We start from the raw sequence: 22,154 nt of genomic DNA, 5'->3' as shown, positions 1-22,154 counted from the left end.
AGCGTGGCGACATCCCCGGCCGCAATCCTCAGGCCAGAGTGCCAGGAGGAGTGTGGCAAACCCCCCGGCTCCAATCCCCCGGGGGGTCAGGGCTGGGGGTTTCACCATGCTACTCCTGGGGCTCCGGCTAGGGGATCGGGGCCATGTCCTTCAGTGCCGCCGAAGACCTGGAGCGAGTGAAGGACCCGCCGCCGAAGTGCCGCCAAAGACCCGGAGTGCCGCCAGGTAAGTCATCCCTGCCGGGGCCCCGTCGAAACGATTCGAATCAGGCCCCGCACTTCCTAAAGCCGGCCCTGCCTGAAAGGACAAGATTGCGGGTACAAGTGGAGGAAATGAGGTTTCTCCGCAGGGTGGCTGGGCTTACTCTCTGAGACAGGGTGAGGAGCTCCTACACCTCCGGATTGAGAGGAGCCAGCTGAGGGGATGCCCCCTGGAAGGCTTCCTTTGGAACTGTACTGAACATGTACCACTGGGAGGAGGCCCCGAGGCCAACCCAGAACACGCTGGAGGGATTATATCTCCTGGCTGGCCTGGGAATGCTCCAGGAGGAGCTGGAATCTGTTGCGGAGGAAAGGGAGGTCTGGTCCTCCCTATTCTCCATGCTGCTGCCACGACCCTCACCAAGAAAAACTGGCTTAGAGGAAAAAGAAAGAAGTTAGTGTCATCACTAAGTTCCAGAGTTAACATGCCAATAAATTAAATGAGGCACTTTTCTGAGGTATTGTTTCAAGCTCTCTGCTGACTCAGGCTCTCTTTGATTTGCCAGGGTATATTCATAACCAAGCAAGCTACAAATATAAGCTTTTTTAAATAAAAGCAGAGATTCTTCACAATCTAAATAACTTATTCACTTTAGGAATTAACGGAGTATTAGATTTAAACCTCTAAAACCCCTGTTCATTAGTCCCATGGCAATGGAGTTATTATGCAGTAGAGTTAGTGTTGTAAAGATGGTTTTTCAGCAGGGATCTGGAGGGAGTAATGGTTGGAGAGGTAGGATGCTGCACAAGTTCTGCATCCACTGAAGAGGCTGCATTGGCTCTTTACGTGATCTTAGACATTGTGTCCCCTCCTGCGGCGCTTGGCTTCCTTCTAGAGCACTCGTCTGGCCGCCTGCAGATGAAATGTCTGTCTGAGTAGCACCTGGAGCTGCTGACCCCATATTCATTCAGGTAGGTGCACTGCCCTTCCCCTCTGACCTGAAACCTGCAATGAGAAGCAGTGTGGGGTTATCACATGCAGCCAGTTCCCGTTCCTGCTCACGTACGGAGAAGCAATGTGGTCCAGTGCTGTACGACGCAGGGGAACTGGGGTCTCAACCAGGCTTTGCTACTAATCAACCCTGAGCGAGTCACTTCGAGCTGTAAATGTCACAGTGGACACTGAGTGCCTGAAAATCAGGCTCACAGAGAACAGGAAATAGAGGTTGGCAAGTTTCTTGCAGGTCTTACCAGTGTGTGAGGGGACATAGGCCTGGAAGGGAGTACCTGGGTCACTGAGTCCAGCCCCCCGCTATGGCAGGCAACCCTGGCATATCGGCCTGTTCGTAGACTTCTCAGGTTCTGTATTCTATCTAGTTAGGTGGTTCGCCTCCACTGCTCCTAAGGGGTGACTGCTTCAGAACCTGCCTCCTCTGATGGGCTGCTAATTACCTTCTGCTAATTTCCAGCCCCATATTAATTTCTGGCCAGTTATCCCTTTGTGCTCTTGTGCCAACATTGTCCTGTAGCTTCAGTAGCTCCTCTCCCTCCCAGGTGTCAACCCCCGAACTATTTATAGAGAGCAATGAGAGACCCTCTCATCTTGCTAGGCTCAACCAGCCAAGCTCTTTCAGTCTCCTCTAGGGTGTCCAGATGTCCCAATTTTATAGGGACAGTCCTGATTTTTGGGTCTTTTTCTTATATAGGCTCCTATTACCCCCCACCCCGTCCTGATTTTTCACACTTGCTGTCTTGTCACCCGTGTCTCCTCTGATAAGAGAGACTCTCCATTCCTGCGAGTATCCTAGCTGTGCTTCGCTGCACCTATTCCAGTCTGAGTCCGTCTTTCTTGAATACGGGTGACCAGAACTGGACACATTAGTGCAGCTAGACTGGAAATCAGGCAATACCTCAGGGTAAGCAAACCTCATAAGAACGGCCGTGCTGGGTCAGACCAATGGTCCATCTAGCCCAGTATCCTGTCTGCTGACAGTGGCCGATGCCAGGTGCTTCAGAGGGAATAAACAGGGAAATTATCAAGTGATCCTGTTGGCCACTCCCAGTTTCTGGCAAACAGAGCTAGGGACACTCAGAGCATGGGGTTGCTTCCCTGACCATCTTGGTTAATAGTCATTGATGGACCTGTCCTCCCGTTTTCCCACCAGACTCGCCTCTTCCAGCAACTTCCCCTCTTTCCCACAATCCTTTTGCTGCCTCACCTGCTGCCTCACCCATTATGTTCTCCCCCTGGGTCTCCCAAGCCCTCCCTCACACTTCCCATCCATTTCCTCTGCCTCCCCTTCTGCCCCAGGCAGCCAGAGTCCAGCTGTGCTTAGCAAGGCCATAACGGAGCTACCGAGCTACTCCCCCACCGAGCTGCCGCATCTTCTGCCGCATCCCGTAGCCATAGCGATTCCCCTCGGTGGGGTGTCATTGTGCACATATGATGGGATGTGCTCGTGAATGATTCAGGGGGGAACTGTTTGTGCAGAGATGGGTGACAAATGGAATTTCCATCCTGAGGGAAATTCTCATGTTTTGGGACAAAAAGTCAAAATATTTAAATTTCCCAAAGAACAGAAATTCTCTTCCTCTCTCCCCCCAAAAATGATTTAGGTTGACCCAAAATGAAACCTTGTCATTAGATAGATAGACCGTGGGGCTGATGCCAGGCATCGTGGGAACTGTAGTTCTTGGTTCTTCCACCCATGTTCTTTCCTATAGGTCCTGACTCCCAGCTGGACTACATCTCCCATGATGCACTGCAGTGTCTTCCTACAACCAAAATACCACATAAGAACACGCACGGGTGAGATACTGCAGTGCATCATGGGAGATGTTGTCTGGTCAAAGACCAGGGACAAATGGGACCGGAAGGACCCAGAACTACAATTCCCATGATGTGCTGCAGCGGCCCCACAGTTAAACAAAAATGAAAATGTTTCATTCTGGGTTGACTGAAAATAAACATTTGAGTCAATTTCTGCAATGGAAAAATCTCATCCAAAGTGACCTTTCCCTCCAGGAAATTTTGCTTTCGACACAATCAGATTTTCCAAAAGGGGAAACGTTTAGTTGGAATTTTTCCAACCAGTCCCACCTGTGTCATCCACATTACCCGAGTGGGGCTCTCTGTCCTCCTCTGGTGCCTACGCTATGGAAAAGGTCTACAAGTCTCCTCCAGGTGCAACCTCCACAGAACGAGCCCTGTCGCTCAGGCAGTAGAGGATCAGGCTTTTAAGATCCTGAGGTCTCGTTTCCAATCCCTGTTCTCCACCCAGCCCAGGGTTTTGTTGCATTTCTCTGCACCCTACTACTGAGAAAGTGAATGAGGAAAAGGGACGCACAGGTTGTTGAATATGGTACCGTTGGTCCACTTCCAGGGCTGGCCCTCGCCTTGTTCCCTATGGAGGCCAATCCAGTGGTAAGGGATCCCTCTATAGCGCTGCATGAAATTCTGTGGATAAGAACACACACATTATATCCTTGTCTGTGTTACAGCCGCCGTCACGGGGCTCAGTGTCCCCACGCGCTAGGTGCTGCACACACAGAAAGCTGGTCCCTCGCACAAAGAGCTGCCAGTCAAACTACACAGGACAGAGGGGTTCATCCAACATGATTTTTTCCACAGGAAAATTTATTTAAAAAAACCCAAATACTTCCCCCTCCTCCCATTTCATAACTGGGGGGTTTCCTCCCATGTTCTTACAGTTTCCCAACTTTGGGGAATCATAGAACACGGGGCTGGAAGGGACCTCGAGAGATCATCATCCAGCACCTTTGCTCAGGCAGGACAAAATAAACCTAGACAATCTCCTCCCGTGTCTCACATACAACACTCCTGTTCATACACCCCAGGATGAGATTCGCCTTTTTCTCAGCTGCATCACATTGTCGACTCAGTCATATTTGTGATCCACTGGAACCCCCAGACCCTTTTCAGCAGCACGACCACCTAGCCAGTTATTCCCTATTTTGCCATCATGCATTTGATTTTTCCTTCTTAGGTGAAGTACTTTGCACTTGTCTTTATTACTGGTTAAATTATATAGATATAGATAGAGAAAAATGAGGCATATACTGTTGAGATGAAAATATTTCTTTCTTTCTTTTTCAGAGTAACCTTTGCACAGTTTTCCTGCTGGGAAAAGATTGGGAAATAGTTTTATTTTGGTTTTGTTTCTTTAAGGTGGATTTTCACACCTTTCCCCACATGCTTTTTATTTTTCCTCTGTTTTTCCAGTATAAAATGATGTGGAAAAAGGGGCGGGGCGAAGCGGGGGGGAGGGAGGGAACCCCAAATTTTGAAAAATGAGATTTTGGAGTTTAAAAAAAAAACCAAACTGAAATGACATTTGAAGTTAAAAATGAAATGAAATTTTTTTGGGGGAAAATCAACTTTTCTGTTAAATGTCAAATTCTGCTCCTGAATTTCTATTTTACAACCAGCTGCACAGGGGATTCAGTTCCTTGTATCTAGTAGCTGCCTTAGGCCTTCAGGGGGCGCCAGGCTCTGGCATGTCCCTAGCTCTGGTTATGAAGGTTCGTGTCTCTTTCTTACCAGCTCCGGCAGGGAATCAATGGAAGCCAGGGAGGAGCTGAGGGAAGAGCAGTGGCTCTGGCTGTTGTTCCAGTTCCCTTCAGTCTCTGAGAAGTAGTAGCATTTCCCTTGGAATCCAACCCAGCTGTCCGGGCACGCAGCAGTGACGTGGGGCGGGCTGCTTGGGCAGGGGGGAGTCTTCGTGGCTGAAAATAAGCAAGTAGCACAGTGGTGAGAGATGGGTCTATCCCGGGTGTCTGTCTCTGTGTGGGAATCCCGGCCAGAGAGGGCACTAAGACCCACACGTCTCAGCCCTGGGTTGTCGTTTTGCAGAGATCCCAAGACCAGAAGGGACCATTGTGATCATCTTGTCAGACCTCCTGCATCACACGGGTCTTAGAACTGCCCCAAAACAATCCCTGGAGCAGAGCTTTTACATCATCATCCCATCGTGATTTACAAACTGTCAGTGATGGAGAATCCACCACGCCCCTTGGTAACTCGTTCCGAGGGTGACTAACGCTCACTGTTAACAGCTGATGCCTTATTCCCAGTCTGAGTTTGTCCAGCTTCAACTTCCGGCCACTGGATTGTGTTAGACTGAAGAGCCCAATGTTAAATATTTGTGCCCCATGTAGGTATTTGTAGACTAGGATCAAGTCACCCTTTAACCTTCTCTTGTAAATAGATGGAGCTCTTGGAGTCTATCACTATAAAGCAGGTTTTAATCCTTCTTGTGGCTCAACTCTGACCCCTCTCCAATTTATCAACATCCTTCCTGAATTGTGGGCACTAGAACGGGACATGGGATTCCAGTAGCAGTCACAGCAGGGCCAAATCCAGAGGTAAAATAACCCGTCTTCTCCTACTCGAGATTCCCCTGGTTATACATCCCAGGGTCGCATTAGCTCCTTTGGCCACAGCATCCCACTGGAAGCTTGTGTTCAGCGGATTATCCCCCATGACCCTCAAACCTTTGTCAGAGTCCCTGCTCCCCGGACAGAGCCCCCCTCCTGGATGTACGGCCGCCATTTGCATGGGGTGGCTGGGGAGCACAGGGTGGAGCTAAGATGGCGTCATGACCCACTGTACCCGTGCATCCAAATGGGCCCATCCGCCATCTTGACTTCCGTTACCGTCGTATGTGGTGGCCCATTCTGCCAGGGACGGGCAGCCCATTCAAATACGCCTCCTTGGGGCAAGGGGTGAAAAATGGGAGGGGTGGGCGCATTTCATGGATTCCCCCTTGACGTACCATCCTTAGTACACACATGTGATGGCTGCCACATCAGGGCTAGAACTGGGGCCCTCCAGAGCGAAGAACGAGATCCGTAATATCGGAGCTGAGAGCCCCTAGGTGGGGCTAGAACAACTCACATTCTCTGTGGCTGGGCCCAAAGCCGGCCTGTCACACACACTCGCCAAGGCGTTCCACTCAGGCGAGCGAAGCAGCCACTAAGACTGAGGGTGAAGGAGCCTAACGAGGGATGCAGGAAACGTTTTTACCCAACATCCTACAAAAACGTTCAGGGTTTTACAGAATTTCCCCTTCCTGAGTCGGGGAGAAAAGTCAAACGTTTTCATGAACTGAAAACCAGAAACAATTTCAGTTCACGTCAATGGCAACTTATACCAGCCATGTGATTTCCTAACATACAGATGCATTAACTATGGGCAGAAATGCTGGCACGTGCTCTGTAGCAAAACAGCACGTGTGGATGTCTCGCACATGTTGAAGAGATGCTGGCTTTGCGCTTCCTGTATTCTGGGGCCATTCAGGGCCCTGACCTTCCCCTGGTGTGACTTAGAGCAGCCTCAGGGTTGCTCTAACTTACCCTTCTCAGGCTGCCTGGGAAGCACAGAACAGCTGTAATGCAGCGTGCTCTGGCCACAAGCACAACCCATCCCCTACACTCTGGGTGCAGAGCCCATACACCAGCTTCACACCAGCTGGGGAGGCCCCTGAATTGGGGGGATTCTCAGAGGGCTCTTTGCATCCATCTTGAGTCCCCAGAGTGGTGTAAAGTGGTCTAAGGATCCAGCTCAGAGTCTCCCACTCTCCACGCAGCCCAACCCAACTCCTACAGCGTGTTCCTCCCTGTAACCATTTCCTTGCGAACGTCTGTTTGCCCAGAGAGGCCAAGCAGCCAGCCCCTCACTCCAGCACTGGCAGCTGTCACCGCACACTCCCTACAGCATGTGACTTCTCTAAGGAATCCCGGGAACTCTTCGGTTCCTGGGGGCAGGACGCACACACTCCAACACACCCCTTTCCGCTGCGCCAGCAACACCCAGCCAGGAATGGGAAGAATCCGTTCAGCACGACAGATTCTCTGTGTCACGTGAGTTTACAGAGGAGCTTTGGCACAGAAAAGACATTCAGAAATGCTCCCAAAGCCACGAGAGACTGGCCAGGATCAGGGAACTGAATCCTCTGCCTGAGACTCTCAGTTGCATTTACACACAGTACGGCGGACGAGGGAGGAGGAACAATGATTAAATAGAATGCAAACAATTTTCAAGATGCGCTGTGAGCCATGGCCACACGGTGGCACCCAAACCTATGACAGATTAAGTTGAGACTGGGCGTTGGATGACACAGGGAGGGGGAGGCAGGGAGACCCACCCACTGCATCCCTACACCGCTACCCAGGCCTGGGCTCTAGTGGGGCTGCTTCCCAGGGGGCAGGGAATGGGGTTAGGCCCTTCCTCTTTGGGGGAAAGGGTCTGGAGAGAGATTTCCCCTCTGAAAAGGGGAATGTGCTTCAATGGAGTCAGACCAGGGCACAGATGGGGTGAGAAGAGGCCGTGGGAAATGCACGTGGGCACCGTGACCTTGGGGCTAGGACAAGCAGTCAGTGAAGAATCAGTGACAAGGGAGGGAGAATCAGCTGGGTTAGTAATGACTCTTCACTCACCTGCCAGTGCAATTATGGTGATGATCAACGCTGTGATGACGACAGTAACGGTAATTGGGATCCAATTATCTTTAATGAATTTTAGGCTGAAATCTGCAAAATAAAAATAGATGAAAGGAGACGAAGGCGTTTCAATAGCAAATGCTGCCAGAGCGTGAAAATGGTCGTGTTTTGCTAAGTGCTTCCATGAGTGGCTAAATCTAGTTGATGATCAAGGACATGGAACAGCTTCCATACGAGGAGAGACTGCAAAGATTAGTGCCGTTCTGCTTAGAGAAGAGATGACTAAGGGGGGACAGGATAGAGGTCTATAAAACCATGAACGGTGTGTAGGGAGCCAAGGTGGCTTCACTCTGAACCTGAGGGTAAAGAGCCACTCTCCCAGCCGGAGGGGGTGGGGCCAGACCAAACTTACTCCACCCCCTGGAAGGGGCGGGGTGGAACAGGAAGAATAAAGGGCGGGGCCCTTAGCCCAGTCAGAGCAGTACCAGGGAGGGAGACAGATGCAGGCCGCTGGCTGCTCCCTTCAGACCCTGCTGCTGGGCCAGGGGACGCCCTGGACCAGGAGACACCTGACCTGGAGGAAGGACAGGGGCTGCCAGGGCTGCCCGCCGCCGAGTACCCGGAGGAGCCTGAGGCAGAGGGGGAGCTGGAGCTGCCAGCAGCCGAGTACCCGGACGAGTGGGAAGGGCCGGAGGGACCCGCTCAAGGGACCGGGTAGGAAGGGGCCCAGGGACAGAACTGCACAGCGCGGTGGGTCTATCTGGTTAGCGTGTTGCGGAAGGACCCCCGCTGACCCAGTGGCGGGACCCTCGCCCGCCACTGTCAGCACCCTGGGCTGGAATGCAGTGGAGTTGGGTGGGCCTGCGTTCCCCAGCCAACGCGCCTCGGCTAGTAAAATCCCGATAGCACGCTACAGACCCTTGCCGAGAGTGCTGGGGGTCCTGTCGGGGGGCGGGGAGCGCTTGGATGGGGCGTGGGAATGCCGGGGGTCTGTCTGGGGGCGGGAGTGTGGATAAGGGTTGGGGCAGCCAGGGGACAGGTAGGGGGTAGCGTCCTAGGGGGGCAGTTAGGGTGGGGGGGTCTCAGGAGAGGGAGGCAGGGGACAAGGAGCGGGGCGGGGGGGGTTGGGGGTTCTGGGGGGGGGGGGGAGGGGGGGGGGGGGGGAGGGGGGGGGATTCAGGTGGGGCTCTACCCTCCCCCGTCCTCTTTTTTGGTTGTTGAAATATGGTAACGCTAAAAAAGCGGTGCCCTGGCTTGGCAGGGAGGAGCTGTGACGAATTGGGACTGTTCTTAATGTGGTGTGTGAATGCTGACAGGGGAGTGTGGCTGGGATAGTCTGCATTGGGGGATGGTACACGGCCCGGAGGAGAATACCTGAGCGTGTAACATGAGAACCCAGGAAGGGGTTGGAGGCCAGGTAACACCTTAGCCCGGGAAACGGAACAAAGGCTGTGGGAGGGGTCGCTGAAGGCAGAGTGCTGGAAGCGGGCTGGAGAGATGGTGGGGAGGCAGAGATTGCTCTGACCTCCCAAGGGGGGCTGGGATGCCCTGGGACCCCAAGATGGACCTAACTGAGGGGGTCCCTGTTGTCTGTGCCTGCAAGACCTGTCTTGGACTGTATTCCTGTCATCCAAATAAACCTTCTGCTTTACTGGCTGGCTGAGAGTCATGGTGAATCGCAGGAGGCCGGGGGTGCAGGGCCCTGAGTTCCCCAATACTCCGTGACAACTGGTGGCAGCGATGGGATCTACTGCACCCCATGGACGGCGCTTCCTGCAGTAAGTGACTGGGGAGCAGTAAAATGAAGGGGGATTGACGGGGACCAGGCGTGCTGAAGAGTGAGAGAGAGACGGTTATTACCCCTGGGAGTGTGTGACCAGCGAGAAGGACTTTTGCAGTAACAGGGTCCCCCGGGGGGATCGCAGCGAGTGGTCCCAGGGGCGGAGGAGTCTGCAGCTCGACCCTGGCAGAGAGGTGGTGACCTCGAGAAGGGCTGGCACACTAGGGGAACTGTGGGGAGCTGTGAGCACACAGGCCGGTGAGTGGCCAGCAGGAAGATGTATGCCAAGCGGCTTAAGAGCGACCTGGTGGAGCTGTGCAAGCAGAGGCAGCTGCGCAGTGGGAGGCTCACCAAAGAACAGCTCATTGCCCGGCTGGAGGCGGAAGATCGCGCGAATGAACTGATCCCTGTGTCTCAGGGAAGCAGCCTGGCAAATGCAGCGCAGGCACCAGTGTCTGTCCCAGCTGGGAGTGGTCAGCCGGCTGCTGAGGGCTTCCCGAGACCCCTCCTTCCTATGCCTAGGGGAAGGGTGGGGAGGAGCCCAGCAAATACCGAGGGCGCGTGACCCCCCCGGCCAGCAGGGGATCCTCCCGGCGAAGCTCGCCGGCCAGCAGAGGATCCTCCCGGTGACGTTCGGCATCCATGGAGCGGAATTGGCTGGAATGGGAGAAAGAGCTAAAACTGAGAGAGCTGGAGGATCGTGAACAAGAGAGACAGCGTGAAGAGAGACAGCATCAGCATGAAGAGAGACAGCGTCAGCATGAACGGGAGGAGAAAGAGAGACAGAGACAGCATGAAGAGAGACAGCGTCAGCATGAACTGGAACTGGCAAGACTGAAGGGCAGCGAACCCCCGGCTGCGGTGAGTGAGGGGGGACCCAGGACTGCACGGAGCTTTGATAAGTGCATCCTGGCCCCACACAAGGAGGGGGAGGACATGGATGACTTCCTGGAGGCCTTTGAGACGGCCTGCGAGCTGCACCGGGTTGATCCCGCGGACAGACTCCGGGTCCTTACCCCCTTACTGGACCCCAAAGTCGTGGCATTGTACCGCCAACTGGAAGAGGCAGAGAAAGGGGACTACGAACTATTCAAAAAGGCCCTGCTACGAGAGTTTGGGCTGACTCCTGAGATGTACCGGGAAAGGTTCCGGAGTCAGGATAAAACCCCTGAGATCTCATATCTGCAACTAGCCGTCCTCATGGAAAGATACGCCAGCAAGTGGGCTGATGGGGCCCAGACGAAGGAGGACCTGATTAAACTGCTGGTATTGGAGCAACTGTATGAGCGGTGCCCATCCGACCTGAGGCTGTGGTTGGTGGACAGAAAGCCAGAGAACCCGCGACACACAGGGCGGCTGGCCGATGAGTTTGTAAAGAGCCGGTCAGGGGGTGGCAGGGAGGAGACCCAAAGGAACAGGCCCGCCGCGATGCAGAGAGAGAGTCACCCTGGGACCTCCCAAAGGGGGAATATGGGGAATCCCCTCCCACGGGGAATGCCCAGCGTCAGGGACAACCGACCGGCTCGAGGGGACCCACGGGACATGAGCTGCTATTACTGCGGCCGAAGAGGCCACGTTCGGGCCCAGTGCCCCAAGCTCAAGGACAGACTGAGCAGACCGAACCCGCACCGGGTTAACTTGGTAGAGGCCCAGACGGACGAGGGGCAGGCTTCTCACGCAAGAGGGGCTGGCAGCTTATCAACTGCTCAAGAGAGAGAAGGGCCCCAGGCCAGCTCCTCTAGGGGGCTGGATGCTCCAGACTCAGGGTTTTTGGTTTATACGGTGGGCGCGGGGCTGTCCCTCCGGAGAGAGTACCTTGTTCCCCTGGAGGTGGATGGGAGGAAGGTCAATGGATACTGAGATACGGGCGCAGAGGTGACGCTGGCCCGGCCTGAGGTGGTGGCCCCAGATCAGGTGGTGCCCAACACCTACCTGACCCTGACGGGGGTGGGCGGAACACCAGTCAAAGTGCCCGTGGCAAGGGTACACCTGAAGTGGGGGGCCAAGGAGGGCCCCAAGGATGTGGGGGTACACCCGTATTTGCCCACTGAGGTATTGATGGGGGGGACCTGGAGAACTGGCCAAGCAACCCCCAAAGGGCACTGGTTGTGACCCGCAGTCAGAGCCGGCGAGGGGCACTGCGCCCTGGCCTTGGGGGGGGTGCCTTGCCTGAGGCGCAGGACCCTAACCTGGTGGGGAGGGAACGCCCAGGGACACGGCTCAGGGAGGCTGCAGCTTCAGACCCAGCGGGCGAGAAAGAGCAGGTGGCCATCCCTGTCCCAGCTGCTGAGTTCCGGGCCGAGTTACAGAGAGATCCCTCCTTGCGGAAGATAAGGGACCTGGCCAACCTCAATGCGGTACAGACCATGGGACGAGGTGGCCGGAAAAGGTTCCTGTGGGAGAAGGGGTTCCTGTACCGAGAATGGGCTCCCCCAGGGAAAATGGAGTCAGGGGGGATCAGGAGGCAGCTGGTGGTACCCCAGAAGTATCGCCGCCAGCTGCTGTGCCGGGCCCATGACATTCCTCTCTCAGGGCACCAGGGAACCTGGCGTACCCAGCAGAGGCTGCTACGGAGCTTTTACTGGCCTGGGGTCTTTGTTACTGTCCGACAGTACTGCGGATCCTGTGACCCCTGTCAGAGGGGGAGGAAGGCCTGGGACAAGGGGAAAACAGCTTTAGGACCCTTGCCCAGCATAAAGGATCCTTTCCGGAGGGTGGCCAAGGTTAAAAGGGCGGCTCTGAACCAAGAGAGCCCAAAGCACAGACCTCCAGACTGGAGCGCTGGGAGAAGACCACAGCCCAGTTGGAACCCCAGGGGTATGGGGGTGGGAAAAGGGCACAGGCCGCATAAACCTTCCCACAGGCGAACTACGAGTGCCATCGAGCACCCCCGACCTAAGGGGGGGCGTGAAACTGGAGGGGCCTGGTGTAATTCTCACCAAGGAATGGGAGGGATGCGGGGGCATCCATGGGAACGGGGGTAGGTTCGAACTTCCCCAGGTCACTGGCTGAAGTGACCCCGCTCAGTTCGGTCTCGAAGGGGGGAGATGTGACGAACTGGGACTGTTCTTACTGTGGTCTGTGAATGCTGACAGGGGAGTGTGGCTGGGATAATCTGCATTGGGGGATGGTAGACGGCCCGGAGGAGAATACCTGAGCGTGTAACATGAGAACCCAGGAAGGGGTTGGAGGCCAGGTAACACCTTAGCCCGGGAAACGGAACAAAGGCTGTGGGAGGGGTTGCTGAAGGCAGAGTGCTGGAAGCGGGCTGGAGAGATGGTGGGGAGGCAGAGATTGCTCTGACCTCCCAAGGGGGCTGTGGTGCCCTGGGACCCCAAGATGGACCTAACTGAGGGGGTCCCTGTTGTCTGTGCCTGCAAGACCTGTCTTGGACTGTATTCCTGTCATCCAAATAAACCTTCTGCTTTACTGGCTGGCTGAGAGTCATGGTGAATCGCAGGAGGCCGGGGGTGCAGGGCCCTGAGTTCCCCAATACTCCGTGACAGGAGCCACCTTCCGGAGGCAGCGGAGAGCCAGAGCGTCGGCTTGCGGGGGCAGCGAGCACCAGCCATGGAGGAGCCGGCGCGGTACAGGGGGGCAGCAGCCCTGCAAAGGTGGCGGCACTGCTAGCGGGGAGCAGCTGCGCCCCCTGCCCAGGCTGCGGCCTGGTACCCCCCGGTGGCTCCTGCAGGCTGCAGCAGATGCATGCGCCCCCCAGCTCCCGTGCACCCCCCGGCTTCCCCCCAGCCACGCTCGGGCTCTGCGGCTCCCGGACACGTGAGCCAGTGCGGGGCCCTGAGCCTGCTCCGGGAGGGGCAGCGGCCGTGGTAGCTCACGCTCCTGGGAGCCACAGAGCCTGAGCATGATGAGGGGGCAGCCGGGGGGTGCATGGGGGTGCATGCTCCCCGCTGGCTGCTGCCCCCCGTACCACGCTGGCTCCTCCATGGCTGGGGCTCGCCGCCGACGCTCTGGCTCTCCGGTGCCTCCGGAAGGCGGCTTCTTCCTGCCAAGCTGCTGCAGCCGGCAAAGCCAGTGAGTGGACTCGGGGCGCAGGCCACCGAGGAGGGGAGGGCTCGTGGGGGGGCTGTGCACCCTCCAGGGGAGTTCAGGGGGCGGGGAGGGGGGAACCTGGTCTGGGGAGTGGCCCCTGGGCACGGCTGGCCCCTGGGGTCTATAAAGGCTTGTTGGGATTTGCCCTTCAATGAACCGATGTGCCGGGGGCGGGGGGAGGCGCGCAAGGTGGAAGTTTTGCCTAGAGCGTAAAATATCCTTGCACCGGCCCTGCAGAAAGCAAAAGAAACTGTTGTTTAAGGTCAGATCATACAGTCCCCTCCACGCAGGGCCCAGTGCTGTGTACTAAGCCCAGGCCTTTCGAATGCATCCGTCACTGCTTCCCCTCCCCCCAAGCATCCCAAAGTGACTGGCAGTCCCCAGATCTTGCTATCTCCACTCCACACAGCCCTCCCTTGGCCTGGCTGAGGGGCTCCAAACGGATTAGGGAGCATGGTAATGCATTTGACAAATTGTGTGCCATGTCCCCCTCTAGTGGCTGGTAAGAGGATAATATCTCTGCCAACATTTTTGTTAGCATTATAACAACTCTGGCTCTTCCTGTTCTCCATACAAATCTCCAATCCCTCTTGGAATTCTGCTAAGCTCTTGGCATTAACGTCATCAGTTGATGTCACCTAGCAGCGAGTTCCACCATCTAATTACCCAGTGTGTGAAAAATTGTTTCCTCTGATCAGTTTTGAAGTTCCCACCTTTCCATTCCATTGACTGTCCCTTTTGTGCTAGACACAGATCTACCTTCTCTAACCCATCCATTATCCTGTCCTTTGTACCCGTCTCCTCTCCAAGGTAACAGTCTCCGTCTTTTCAAGCTCTCTTCACAGGAGAGTTTTCCCAGGCCCTTGATCCTTCTCGTCACCTCTCTCGGAACCTCTCTAGTTCTACAATATCCTTTCCAAGATAGGTCGCACACAGTATTCCAGATTTTCAGCCTTTCACTACACCAGATCTCCTGTTGGCCATAGAGTCCTTCAGGGCAGAAAAGACCAAATTGCTAACATTAAAAACAAGCATAAACCAAAGAGCAACAAAAACTCCTTGTATCCTGTCTTTATCCCTCATAAAAAAGAAGGGGCAACCCACCCACCGTATCTTTGTCCCTCTGCCAATCACACTGCAGGCTCCCTTTTAATTAAGACCAAAGTATTTATTATTTACACGTATCGCTTGTCGATTCGTCTCTCTCTTCCTCCATTTTCTGGACAATCAGCACCGGGACTGCTGTGTCGCCACCTACCAGGAAGGAACAGAGACTGTCACTCGGGGTGGGTTATTTTAATTATGCACTTCTCCTTTAAAACCATCAGAACGTACCATGGGCCAAATGCCACAGACAATGCCCTGTCTAACCTTTCACTGTGTCCATCTAGGTGTTTTCAGTGAATCCGTCACCATGTGAGACCCATGGTCGTGGCTTCCCCAGGCCTTAATATCCTCAGATACCCAATAGCCGCCACCCCTCCTTCATAGATTGATAGATGTTAAGGCCTGAAAAAGGGCTGTCGATTATTTGCAGTTAACTCATGCGATTAACTCAAAAAAATTAATCACCATTAAAAAACTTATTCATGATTAATTGCACTATTAAACAATAGAATACCAATTGAAATTTATTTTGGATGTTTGCAAATATATTGATTTCTATTACAATACAGAATACAAAGTGTACAGTGCTCACTTTATATTTTTTTATTACAAATAATTGCACTGTAAAAGTCATAAAAGAAATGGTATTTTTCAATTCACCTCATGCAAGTACTGTAGTGCAATCTCTTTATCATAAAAGTGTAATTTACCAATGTAGATTTTTTTTGTTACATAACTGAACTCAAAAATAAAACAATGTAAAACTCAGTCCTACTTTTTGTTCAGCCAATCACTAAGGGTATGTCTACACTACGGGATTAATCCGAATTTAGATAATTCGGATTTGAGAAGCAGGTTGTATAAAGTCGAAATGAGTGCGGCCACACTAGCACAGTAATTCGGTGGTGTGCGTCCAAGTACCGGGGCTAGCGTCGATTTCTGCACCGTTGCACTGTGGGTAGCAATTCCATAGCTATCCCATAGTTCCCGCAGTCTCCCGCGCCCATTGGGATTGTGGGTTAAGATCCCAGTGCCTGATGGGACAAAAAACATCGTCGCAGGTGGTTCTGGGTACAGCCTCACTTCCTCCCTCCCTCCCTCCCTGCATGAAAGCAACGGACGGCAGACAACCATTTTCGCGCCTTTTTTCCTGGGTGGGTGAACACTGCAGACTCCATACCACGGCAAGCATGGAGCCCGCTGAGGTCAAGACAGCACTCATGAATATTGTAAACACCTCGCGCGTTCTCGTGGAGTTTATGCTCAGCCAGGACCAGAAAAACGAGGCGAGGAGGCAGCGGCGGCGGCAGCGCAGCGACAAGCGTGATGAGGACATTGACATGGACATGGACACGGACACAGAATTCAGTGAAACCACAGGCCCCGGTGCTTTGGAGATCATGTTGTTAATGGGGCAGATTCTATCCATGGAACGCCGATTCTGGGCAAGGGAAACAAGCACAGACTGGTGGGACCGCATAGTGTTGCAGGGCTGGGACGATTCCCAGTGGCTGCGGAACTTTCGCATGCGTAAGGGCACTTTCATGGAACTTTGTGACTTGCTGTCCCCTGCCCTGAAACACCAGAATACCAAGATGAGAGCAGCCCTCACAGTTGAGAAGCGCGTGGCGATAGCCCTGTGGAAGCTTGCAACGCCAGACAGCTACCGGTCAGTCGGGAATCAATTTGGAGTGGGCAAATCTACTGTGGGGGCTGCTGTGATGCAAGTAGCCAAAGCAATCACTCAGGTGCTGCTACGAAAGTTAGTGACTCTGGGAAATGTGCAGGCTATAGTGGATGGTTTTGCTGCAATGGGATTCCCTAACTGTGGTGGGGCAATAGACGGAACCCATATCCCTATCTTGGCACCGGAGCACCAAGCCACCGAGTACATAAACCGCAAGGGGTACTTTTCCATGGTGCTGCAAGCACTTGTGGATCACAAGGGACGTTTCACCAACATCAACGCGGGCTGGGCGGGAAGGGTTCATGACGCTCGCGTCTTCAGGAACACTACTCTGTTTAAAGGGCTGCAGCAAGGGACTTACTTTCCGGACCAGAAAATAACCGTTGGGGATGTTGAAATGCCCATAGTTATTCTTGGGGACCCAGCCTACCCCTTAATGCCATGGCTTATGAAGCCATACACAGGCAGCCTGGACAGGAGTCAGGAGCTGTTTAACTACAGGCTAAGCAAGTGCAGAATGGTGGTAGAATGTGCATTTGGCCGTTTAAAAGGTCGCTGGCGTTCATTATTGACTCGCTCTGACCTCAGCCAAAGAAATCTCCCCATTGTTATTTCTGCTTGCTGTGTGCTCCACAATCTCTGTGAAAGTAAGGGGGAGACCTTTATGGCGGGGTGGGAGGCTGAGGCAAATCGCCTGGCTGCTGATTACGCGCAGCCAGACACCAGGGCGATTAGAAGATCACACCATGAAGCGCTGTGCATCAGAGAAGCTTTGAAAACCAGTTTCATGGCTGGCCAGGCTACCGTGTGAAATATCTGTTTGTTTCTCCTTCATGAAAACCCTCCCCCTTTACTGACTGATTTTCTGTAAGGAACCCACCCTGCCCCTTCCCCCAGCTTTCTTTCAAACCAAATAAAGTCACTATCATTTAAAAATCATTTATTCTTTATTAATAGATTAGAAAAAGAGGGAGGGAACCCGGGTGGTATTTGGGAGGAGGATTGCTGGGAAGGAAAAAGCCACAAAGAAAAGGTTAAAAAAATGACAGCCTTTTGCTTGGGCTGTCTACTGGGGTGGAATGGGAAGGTGTACGGAGCCTCCCCCCCCCGCGTTCTTACACGTCTGGTTGAGGAGGATACGGAACATGGGGAGGGGGGAGGGTGGAACAGGGGCTGAAGCGGCAGTCTGTTTTCCAGCAGCCGTTCCTGAACCTCCACCAGACGCCGGAGCAGCCCCAGCGTTGTATCCTTCATCCTCTGGTCTTCCTGCCGCCATCTCTCATCTCGATCGTCTCTCCTCTCCTCACGTTGGTCCCTCCTCTCCTCACGTTGGTCCCTCCTCTCCTCACGTTCACTGACTTCTTTCCTATACTTTGAAACTGTTTCCTTCCACTCATTCAGATGAGCTCTGTCACTCCTGCTGGATTGCATAATTTCAGAAAACATGTCCTCCCGCGTCTTCTTCTTACGACGCCTTATCTGTGATAACCTTCGGGATGGAGGAGGGAGGCTTGAGGAATTTGCAGCTGCTGTAGGGAGGGGAAAAAAGAGAGAATTGTTTTAAAAGCTACATTTTGCAGAACAATGCTTATACTCTTTCACGGTGACCAACACTGTTCACATTACATAGCACATGTGATTTCTGTGCAAGGTCGCATTTTGCCTCTTAATGCTGAGTGCCTGTGGCTTTGCTGCTAGAGATCACAGGTCTGGGCAACAGAATTCGGCTTGCATGCGGCCATGGTAAGCTTCTGCGCCGTCCTTTCCCACATACCAAGCATAGCTTGTAGAGTGCTGCAGAAGCCTGGCCAATCTCAGCCAGTTGGGGGGGGGGGCAGTGTGGTGGGGCTTGTCTGGGCCCCTTCAGGCAAGTAGAGTGCTGCGGTTTTTCTGTTAACATTCAGCAGCACCAGAAAACAAACTAACCCCCCCCCCCCTCGCCATGAATTCTCTGGGATGATCACGGTACCCTCCCCCCACCACGTGGCTGGTAACAGGGAAGATCCCTGCTAGCCAAACGCGAAAAACTCAGGGCCAATTTCCCATCTGCGCTTGGCTAACTGCAGTGAAGGATTTATTTTCCGCCACAGGCAAACAGCCCAGTAGGAACGGCCACCTCTGTCCCCTTAATTAAGTTCCCGTATTTCAACCAGGTTACCAGGAGTGATATCACTCTCCTGAGGATTACACAACAAGATAAAGAACGGATGTTGCTTGAATGCCAGCAAACACCGGGACCATACGCTGCCAGGCTTTGTCAGGCAATGATACCAGATTACTTGCTGCAAGCATGGCGTGGTCAAGTGTCCTACCATGGAGGAGGGAATAAAGATGCACTGCCCAGAAACCTTCTGGCAAGGCTTTCGGAGTACCTCCAGGAGAGCTTCATTGAGATGTCCCTGGAGGATTTCCGCTCCATCCCCAGACACGTTAACAGACTTTTCCAGTAGCTACAGACTTTTCCAGTAGCTGAACTGACCGCGAATGCAAAGTCAGGCAAAGTAATCATTAAAAACCGTTTGCTTTTAAAACAAGTTTTATATTTTAAAAGGTAAACTCACCTGAGGTCCCTTCCATGGGGTCAGAGTCTTGGGTACTGGCTTGGGAGGCTTGGGAGGGTACTTCAGTCGGGGTGATAAAAAGATCCTGGCTGTTGGGGAGAAGGGAGTGCTGTGTGCTCTCTGCAAGCTCATCCTCCTCCTCCTCCTCCTCCTCTACCCCATCGGCAGAATCCTCAGGCGTCGAGACTATCCCCGACCCAGAATCCACGAACAAAGGTGGGGTAGTGGTGGCAGCCCCCCCTAGAATTGCATGCAGCTCGGCGTAGTAGCGGCATGTCCGCGGCTCTGACCCGGAGCGACCGTTTGCCTCCTTTGTTTTTTGATAGGCTTGTCTGAGCTCCTTGACCTTCACGCGGCACTGCTCAGAGTCCCTATTGTGGCCTCTCTCCATCATGCCCTTGGAAATTTTTTCAAAAGTTTTTGCATTTCGTCTTTTAGAACGAAGTTCTGCAAGCACTGAATCCTCTCCCCATACAGCGATCAGATCCAGTACCTCCCTCACGGTCCATGCTGGTGCTCTTTTTCGATTATCAGCCTGCATGGTTACCTGTGCTGATGAGGTATCTGTGGTCACCTGTGCTCTCCACGCTGGGCAAACAGGAAATGAAATTCAAATGTTCGCGGGGCTTTTCCTGTCTACCTGGCCAGTGCATCCGAGTTCAGATTGCTGTCCAGAGCGGTCACAATGATGCACTGTGGGATAGCTCCCGGAGGCCAATACCATCGAATTGCGGCCACACTAACCCTAATTCGAATTGCTAAAATCGATTTTGGCGCTACTCCGCTCGTTGGGGTGGAGTACAGAAATCGATTTAAAGGGCCCTTTACATCGAATTAAATAGCGTCGTTGTGTGGACGGTTACAGGGTTAATTCGAATTAAAGCTGATAAATCCGAATTAAAGTCGTAGTGTAGACCAGGCCTAAGCTTAAGGCCTCTAGGCACTGCTGTAATACCAGTGACAACACCCAGTGCCTGCTCCTCCAGCAGATTCTGCATGGGAGTAATAGGAGGTCGCATCTCCTCGGCTCCTCTATCTATGGACCCAGTTAGCATCTAGCCACCTTCATCTTTTAATGCATTTAACCTAGGGTTACCATATTTCAATAGTGCAAAAAGAGGACACTCCACGGGACTCTGCCCCTTCCCCCGCCCCCCCCCCACCCCCCCCCCCTCCCCTGAGCACCCTACATTCCCCCTCCTCCCTCCCACCCCCCGGCTGCTCCTGCGCTGGGGAAGTTGCTTCAGCCCCTGCCGCGGTGGAGAGCGGCGGGAGCCGGGAAAATTGGAGCCCAGGGAGGAGGCTGTCCCCTTACCGTGCCTCCCTATTTTCCCGGACACGTTCGGCTTTTTGGAAATTCCTCCCAGACGGGGATTTGAGGACCAAAAAGCCGGACATGTCTGGGAAAATCCGGACGTATGGTAACCCTACCTCTGACACTCACCTCTCTCTCCACTGGAGGGACTCCCCTGTCCATACCTGTCCCGGGGCCTTCCTTTAAAGGGGCTTCCCCAAATCAGCGGGGTCTACTTGGAAAAGATAATATTTACTCCCTTGTGTGACTGAGCTGGGCTGTGACAATCCAACCCATCATGAGTACTGTGGGAAATGGGGCACAACACTAACCAAGGCAGTGTCATTTCAGGGACTGTATGGGCCTCGAAGTTCAAACAAACAAGCTATATAAAGTCCTTTTCTTTCCTGGGAAACCAAATGGAAGTTTTTCTAGAAGGGTATTTTTAGAAATCTCAGTATGACAGATTTCAAGCTCAGTTAAATAACTTTTTTGTGAAATGATGCAGAGCACAATTAGTACAGAGACATGAATAGTCAGAGATCCAAGCTGGTTTGCCTGATATTGTGTAAAAATGTGTGTAAATTTGCTATAGAAGGCCTTGCCAAACTAATTATTGAAGCATATGCAACCATCATCGTAGACAGTGACTCGTTTATACTGCTCTATATACTATACCAGTGTTTCTCAATCTGGGAGTCGTGATTTATTTGATAATTTATATGGTAAAAATGAGAAAATAAGCAATTTTTTCAGTAATACTGTGCTGTGATACTTGTATTTTTATGTCTGATTTTGTAAGCAAATAGTTTCTAAGCGAGGGGTACTCAAGACAAATCAGCCTCCTGAAGGAGGTACAGTAGTCTGGAAACATTGACAACCACTGCTCTAATTGACCTGGATCATGAATGTCTTTGGTTTACTTTCTATTTCTATAGTAAGGCTATTGGGGTCTCAGCATTAAACTACAGTCTCAGACGGATTTTTTTAATCATGTTTTTAAGAAATTTCATAAATGGACCACTGCACTTCCCCCAAATTAATGAGTCTGTTTCATTTTTTAAGACCAAAGGTCCCTGCATCTTCCAAGTATTAGAGTGAGTTGTTTTCCAGAAACCCAAAGGTGGAAGTTCATTGGCAATCTATTCATGTTGTAATACAGTTTATAGTAACAAATAAAAAGAAGTCACAACTGGTCTAGTCAAATTTGCTTCCTGCCCTCTAGTCAGGGACGTAACTCCCTGCTGTCAACAGTTCTCTCCGGAAACAGCAAAAGAAAGATCCCAGATCAATCTATGAAACTGAAAAGGGTATTCCCAGAAACACTGAGACAATGAATGCCAAGGGCTTTCGTTACACTTTACCAGGGAGATCAGGAGTGAATGCACCAAACCGAAAACTCGCTGCTGCGGAAATAAACACTCAGGGCTAGACTCTGCTTGGAGACAGCAGAATCGGCTACCATTTGCTGCTCTGAGGTGTACAGTAGGGTTACCATATTTAAAAAAATAAAAAAGAGGACGCTCGACCGGGCCCTGGCCCCGCCCCTTTCCCATCCCAGCCCCGCTCCAACTCCGCCCCTTCCCCGCCCCTTCCCCCAAATCCCCGCCCTAACTCCCCCTCCTCCCTCCCAGCCACGCGAAAAGGGCTGCCTGAGCGCTACAGGCTTCAGGGTTTGCCGGGCAGCCCCCAGACCCTGCGCCCCCGGCCGGCGCTTCCCCAGCGTAGCTGGAGGCCGGGAGGGGAAGCGCCCAGCTGGGGGCGCAGGGTCTGGAGGCTGCCCAGCAAACTGCGAAGCCGGTAGCGCTCGGGCTTTGGGCAGCCCCCTTGCCTCCGGACCCTGCACCGCCGGAGCAGAGCAGCTGGAACCCGGCAGGGGAAGTGCCCGGCTGGCGTCCTGAGGCAAGGGGGCTGCCCGAAGCCAGTAGCGCTCGGGCAGCTCGGCTCTTAAACAGAGCCGAAGAGTCAGGGCAGGAGCAGAGCTGCTGCGGGAGGGGAAGTGCCCAGCCGGTAT

General features: G+C 53.2%; 1 protein-coding gene across 1 annotated transcript in view; it reads right to left on the bottom strand.

The window, feature by feature from the left end:
- Positions 1-239: 239 nt before the first annotated feature.
- LOC117870448 (C-type lectin domain family 2 member D-like) overlaps positions 240-22,154 on the bottom strand; it is a 29,131-nt gene continuing 7,216 nt past the window's right edge. The window contains exons 2-6 of the mRNA XM_034757605.1: positions 14,671-14,745; positions 7,659-7,751; positions 4,762-4,946; positions 3,548-3,657; positions 240-1,206 (exon numbers count right to left, since the gene is read on the bottom strand). Coding sequence (XP_034613496.1) covers positions 1,044-1,206; positions 3,548-3,657; positions 4,762-4,946; positions 7,659-7,751; positions 14,671-14,707 — 588 coding nt within the window. The 5' untranslated portion in view covers positions 14,708-14,745 and the 3' untranslated portion in view covers positions 240-1,043. The remainder of the gene's footprint in view (positions 1,207-3,547; positions 3,658-4,761; positions 4,947-7,658; positions 7,752-14,670; positions 14,746-22,154) is intronic.

The sequence above is a fragment of the Trachemys scripta genome, unplaced genomic scaffold (assembly GCF_013100865.1).
Source record: "Trachemys scripta elegans isolate TJP31775 unplaced genomic scaffold, CAS_Tse_1.0 scaffold_28, whole genome shotgun sequence".
NCBI classification, from domain to species: Eukaryota; Metazoa; Chordata; order Testudines; family Emydidae; genus Trachemys; species Trachemys scripta.
This window is presented reverse-complemented; position numbering and strand designations above follow the sequence as displayed.